This window comes from Cariama cristata, unplaced genomic scaffold, assembly GCF_000690535.1.
Source record: "Cariama cristata isolate BGI_N322 unplaced genomic scaffold, ASM69053v1 Scaffold45112, whole genome shotgun sequence".
In the NCBI taxonomy this organism is placed as follows: domain Eukaryota; kingdom Metazoa; phylum Chordata; class Aves; order Cariamiformes; family Cariamidae; genus Cariama; species Cariama cristata.
The window spans coordinates 8,122-14,789 of record NW_009605196.1 but is presented as its reverse complement, the minus strand read 5'-3'; the positions used below and the strand labels follow the sequence as shown (position 1 = coordinate 14,789).

Here is a 6,668-nt window from a genome sequence, read left to right as displayed (position 1 = left end):
TCCCACCGTCCATGTTGCTGACAAAGATGGTAAATGGTGCCAGTCCTAATACCGACCTGTGACAACTGTTACTGGAGAAACGTATTTCAGGATGCAAGAAAGCAATCGGCAAAAAAGGTAAAATCAATGTCTCACCTGTGTGCTTACCATCAAGTTGCTATTTTTACCAAACAGTTGTGTAAACTGTCTGAATTCTTTCTCACACTTTCTGATGGCCTCTGCTAGCTGTTGGATTTTAATCTCTTTACATTCCAGGCTCTTATACAGGTCAGATATCTACAGATGGAAAAAACAGAGTAAAAACGCTAAGGCACACCAAAATATACAATCATCAAATTAAAACATATGGGACTATATAGGAGAAAGTGGAAAAGTTTACAATGCAAAGCCTCTAACTTAGCTAGATATAGCACTACTTAATTCACAGTTCGTGGATAAGCACTGGCAAGAACTGAACACAAGGTAATCATATTCTTTAATAGACCTGTGTGGCAACAGGTGCAAAGAAACTCATCTCTCTCATCCCCATCATGATGATCCATTCGGCTCTATAGTGGGATAATACATATTTACATGCATACATGTGCGTGTGTTTTTCTGTGTTTATGTATACACTTTTTTTTCCCTCTACTGAGGTCTAACCAGTAAAAGAGATGAGTCAGTAAGGGATACTAACTCCAAAACCAAGTTGTAGTACTTTGGGGTGCTTAGTTTTAGCCTAAACAAGCAAAAAGTAAGTGAACCATCAGTTTGGATGCATTCATCTTAGTAGGATTGGGCTTACAGCCAGTGTCACCTGTTGGGAGCCGCGGAAATGATTGTGAGTGGAAAGGTGCTTACAACTGGCTCTGCACTACTCCGTCGTGCCTCTACAGAGGGGGTGCCTTGGGCATCTAAAGACTCCTTTTTGGAGCGATCTGACTGGCCACTGAAACTTTAAAATGCTTTATCTCCAAACCTCACACCCACTGTGAGCAGAGACCAGAAGCAAATCAGGTGAGCGCTGGCAATGAGCCTCCCACCGTGTTTGGTGGAGAATATACATGCCCGAGCACAGAGAAGTTTCCATCTAATTGACTGGCTTCACTAGAAGAGCTTATTCTGACTTCTGAGGTGTGCAAAGATGATAAAACCAGCCTTTTAAAATGTAGCTGAGCTAAACCAGGCAACAAATGTAGAATCTTGTATCATCCTCCAACCAGCCAAGAACTGCTGAAGAGTGCTCGTTAAATACAACTAACTTACCTGTTCTTCCAATCGGGAATTCTTATCTAAAATCTGCAGCATGTGTTCCCTCAGGGCACCGTTTTCATGTTCAGCAAGTTTCCCTCTTTTAACCTTAGTGAGGCAGAGGGGGAAGTGAAAAAAAAAAAAAAAGTTATGCAAGCTTTTGAATCTGTTAGTAAAAAATTTATTGATGCAGGCATTTAAAATGTCTCCTCTGTGCTTTGAAAGTGAGGGAATGACAGTTCTGATTCTCTAGTACAGCATCTTAGCCAATACTAGAAATAGTTGTGAAAGAACAAAAATTGGTTATTTTGATTAATTACTCTGATTGGTTTGGGAGACAAATTCCAGTCCCAGTACCGAAACAGATCTATAAAACAGTACCTTTACAAGACAGCCGTACTGTTTATACGGGCAATCCACTTCTGCCTCAGGACACACAGCATGGTGCTTTTCAATCTGCATGTATTAACAAAGAAACTTGTAATGAAATAAATATTAAGTCGTTTGCTGCAGTGATAAAATCTGAATGCTGCATAAAGGGTGAATAAAGGCCAATGTCATGACACCACCTATCACGCAAACAGGAAAATGAGTATTCAGAGTCAATAAGCAAATCAGATATTTTTCCATGTTGCAAAATGCCAGTGGTTTGCAGTGACTGACTATCTCACTTGTAAGATGGAGCATATATCCCTCTTAGGACCAAACAAAGGAAATACTTAGAGCAATGAAGTTTTATTGGCATGGGGCAATGTGGTCTGCAACATAACTTTCAGTTTTCATAAATGTGTGTGATCTGCTAGTCACAGGATATGAAACAATAATAGTACCTCCTTTTTCAAAATTATTTGTGAACAGTTTTGGAGACAAGGCACAGGATAATCAGGACAATCATTTTTCTCATGATTCTGGAGAAAAAGAAACAAACAAGGCAATGGTTTGCATTTTTGTAAAGTAGCGTAAATAAAGGAAACTATGCAAAAAGTAATCCCAAACACACACGTGCAAGTCCCATATCACATTGTTGTTTATGAGACGGCAACAGTAATTGGTACTTTAAAGCACATTTATTAGACTTTCTCCTTCAGGTACTCAGCCAAATTTTGTTTCAGGAGTTCTTAAGCCCCATTGCAATGCTGGAAACTTTTCACTCGGCAACATCAAGAGGAAACATGTGCTATGGATTCCCAAGGAATGCGTTATAATCTTACCTTTATGTTAATTAACACCACATATTTATTACAGTACTGACACATTTCTTCTCGAAATTTACAGTGCTGGCTCAAATGCTCTTTCAAGTCTTTCCGAAGAATTTGATCACAACATCCATCATTAGTGCATTGCACGCTTTCAAACAAACACTGCTGAAGATGCTCCTGCAATGTGCAACAGCAAGTTAAACCCCAAAGCATTTAATCACATCTCTAGTTGCCCAACAGACCCACAGAAACATTCAGCAGTTTGGTAACAAACAAAACTCCAAATACTCTTTCCTCCATAAACTTTCTCCTTTTCCAACCTCGAAACTAAAGTGAATGTGAAAATTTGGAGAGTCCTTTGTATGGCTTCCACTTTTCATTTAATTGATATACCGAAAAGAGGCCGAAATGGCCAGTATGTCTTAGCAAGTTCTTTTGAATCAACCATCACATGGCGCATAAGCATATAGACACAGTGGATATACTAAAGCTACATAAAGCGAATGGTTCTTACTGAACAAATAACCTAGGGCAAAGCTGGAACAAGCTAACAGCCATAATATTTGAGCTTAACATTTGTTACTTACAGTGTATAGCTAACTCATAATCTTTGTACTTAAACCACATTGCTGCAATAACTCTGGAGTCTGAAGACAATCACTGGAATTTAGCTTATCATAAATACAAAGAGTTCGCATGAAAATCGAAGGCTTCAAAATTTGATCAAGCAAACTAACCTGATATCGTCCCAGAATTATTTTTGAATTGCAGTCAGGAATGTTTTTGCAGAACACATGCAAGTTGAGAACTTCTCTTTTACAGCAGTTGTCTTTGAATACCTGTAAAGGAAGCAAACCAGCCTTCATATGCAGTCACATAGGATGTTATAAAGAATATAAAAAACCAAAACATCACAACAAATCTTTTAGGCATACATGTGTAGACTTCATAATTGCGAGTATGGTTCTTGATAATTCATACTGAAAATGTGTACTAAAAACATAAATTAAAAGATATAAATTTTTTAATAAGCATAGGTTTTTTTCCTCATGTAGTTTTTCCACAGATGCTGATCCATCCCACAGCCAGCAGGATTAGTAGCTCAGGAGCTATAAAACCGCTGCCAGAGCCTGCCTGTATCTAGAAGAAAGCAGCTGGAGCTAATAGGCCCCAAAGGCCAAACCAGCTCTGTGCACACTCCTCCGATGTTCAAGCAGTGCAGCGTGCCTTTGGGGTGGAGACGATGCTGAGATAGCCCGTCTATAGACTCTGAGAAACAGCACCGTTCCCAGTTGTGCATGCAGAAGCAAATTAAGCCCCCAGAGCAAACTTTCAATCTTATTTAGAGATCATCCTGTAAGGAGCATTATAAAGCTGCTCACTGTTGCACTACTGCCATCAAAGTTTGCACAAAGTAGAAGAAAGAGAATGAAAAACAAAAGTCACATGGACAGTCCGATTACAATTTCCTATCAGGGGTAGGAGAGAGAGGAAGGAAACATTTGATTTCACTGGAAAATTAATTCTGGTAGGAAAGTATGTAGCATACTTTCAAGGCTTGGTATATAAATAAGGACAAATAAATCCATTAAAAAAAAAAAAAAATCAGCAGCTTGCAAAAGAAGAAACATGAACTTATCTTTCCCTCTGAAAAGTTACCCAAAAGTAAATTAAGTCTGCAGGGTTAATGAGATATAATGGAAATGGCTATACTTTGCTGCCTTAACTAAGTGAAAACAAAGACAATTAAATAACCAAGATGACCCAGCGAAACGGGGCATTAAAAAGGCAAGTCAATAAACTCTTCACTAAAAAGGACATCTGATTACTAGGGAAGATTTAAAACTTTGTGAAACTCTTTGAGACTTTACTGGAAATACAGAAGACTAAAATGAAATAACTTCAGAACATGAGGTATAAAATAAAGCTTTAGCTATACACCCATGCTTTGTTTCTGGGAAAGCGTCACTGAATATGCTGCTTCCCTCAGCACCATTTCAGAGACAAAAACTGCTCTGCCCCTGAGGACTAACAGACTAAAAGCCACCTTGTTCTCAGCTGTCTTGCCTTTTCCATGCAGATATTGACTGCTGAAGTAAAACTACAGCCACTTACCTCGTGCATTTTTATTGTTTCTTTGTCGACAGGACAGGTGGGTACTCCATTCAACTCTCTAGATCAAAAGAAGAGTCATGTTAACCCCCACAAAATCCAATTTTATGAAATTGGGCTGTGTTAGAATCTGACTATGGCAGAAGTCAGTATTAGATACCATAAAAACTAAAAAGTGCTTTGAAAACACTTTAATCTGGCAACTACACAGCCAAATTCTGCCCACAGCTCTAAGAGGGCATGAAGCTGCAACAGTGAATATATAACAGAAAGCAGAGTTTGTCCTGCGAGTGTTAATAAGATGGTTTTTAATTAAGAGGACTTTGTCAGTCTCTGGCCATCTGCTGCTTGCAAATGTCATATCTGAAAAAATCCCATTGCATGCAATAAACCCAGCCTTTGCCTAGCACAAGCAGCGCACTCCTTGCTACACCAGTAAGAGAAGGTCTAATGGCTCCTGTCTTAAAAGGTTTCCACAAGTCCTACAATAAGGAATGGGAAAACATTTATTGAGGCAGTGCAAAAAAGGAGGCAACCCAGAGGAAGAAAGCAGCAAACATGGGGCTTCTAAAATTCATAAAAGGTAAATGGTGACATCCATCCACATGCAGCCTTCCCGGGCCAAATCCTGCCCTCGGGTACACCAAACAGGACATAATGTATTTCCAGACAGGTCTGCGAGGTAAATTCATTTGTACCTCCAGATAAATCCCAAGCAGATGGATGCCAGCAGCCTCGTGATCTGACTGTAGTATCAGGCAATACTAATATCAGTTTTATAACTCCACTAAACCCAAAGAAATTATACAGAAGCAAATGAAAACAGCTTAATCTAACCACCAGTGCCAATACCATGAGACATTAATGCAACAAACTCATCTGAACAACACAATGCTAGACAGACAGACCAAGACAGCATCTCACACAGTAGTGCTTAAGCTTACATCAACAATTTCTTTACACTGACTTCCCTGCAGTTACCAAAGTATTCCTTTCCAACACCAGGTAAGGTCTCTAAAGACACCTTTAAAATACTGAGCACGCAGTCGTTGAGTTCAACAGACTCCACTGACACTTTCAGCATTTTATCAGATTGGTACCATTATTATGGCACTCACTGCTGATTTATAAAAGGCGTTGACTTGTTTTGAGGGAGGGGAGTACAGGGAGCTTGTGGATGCAGGAGGAGTTTGCACTGACCTCAGAGAAAGAATGCATTGCTGGCAAAATCGGTGCCCGCATCCTGTCTGGTGGGGATTGTGAAGGACGAGGTGGCAGTAGGCACACTTGTACCGGTCTTCCAAGGTTTCAACAAACTTGTAGTTGACGTCAGGCTCAAAATCCAGAGAGACGGCACTGGCAGAGTTCTGGCGTGTGAAGATGCCCGAAAGAGAAGTGGGTTCGTCACAGGCCATGGGAGCTGCACTGGGAACCAAACACAGGGAGAATCCCGTCAAATATTCTCCGCAGTCACACCGCCTTGGCTACTGCTTGCCGCAGGCTGCCGCTCGCAGGAGGGCTGTCATCTGCAGCAGGGTGTGACAGATTTCGGAGGGAAATGCGGCACCAACTATGGAAGAACAACAAAATTCTCAGAGAACCACAAAACGATGGTTACGCGACAAGCATCAAAGCCCATTTCTTTGGAAAAGAGCTTCACAGTCTGAAAATTGTTTCACAGAATAGAGATTTTTATGGGTTTTTTTTAATTTTTCTTGCAGCAGCTTAGTCCTAAAAAATTACAAGAGTCACAGACACCATTGGGGAAAGCAGGAGCCAAGTTTTGGCCCTAATGTCTGCCAGGAAAGTCTATGCTTAATGTAGAGCCCACCCACATGACTTCATGAGTTCATTGCACTGGTTCAAGCGGGAGACAGTTTTGTGGTTCACAGCAAGGAGTATATAAAAAAAAGGCAGCAAGGGGATTTTACCTTCGGTTTAGGTGTTACAGGAGTCAAAGCTGCTTAACTTGACATCTTTCTTTTTCCCGTTGATCACTCATTTACAGCAGTAAACTCTAATCTTATTTTTTCAAAGTTTTACTTAATTATGCGCAAGTTCTTGGCTGTATGAATCCTTGCCTGAAAGAAGCGATGGAAAAAAAAAAGAAAGAAAAGCAAGGTTGCA

The 6,668-nt window shown here is 40.2% G+C and overlaps 1 protein-coding gene across 1 annotated transcript; it reads right to left on the bottom strand.

Moving 5' to 3' along the window:
* Positions 1-135: 135 nt before the first annotated feature.
* Positions 136-5,956, bottom strand: LOC104154434 (TNF receptor-associated factor 5-like; the record flags this gene model as incomplete). The annotated part of the gene is made up of 8 exons (XM_009695859.1): positions 5,742-5,956; positions 4,545-4,602; positions 3,167-3,268; positions 2,442-2,606; positions 2,061-2,138; positions 1,612-1,686; positions 1,246-1,338; positions 136-276 (listed from the first exon to the last, which is right to left on the bottom strand). Coding segments are annotated over exons 1-8 (927 nt in total), but the record flags the coding sequence as incomplete, so codon positions are not given.
* Positions 5,957-6,668: the final 712 nt, after the last annotated feature.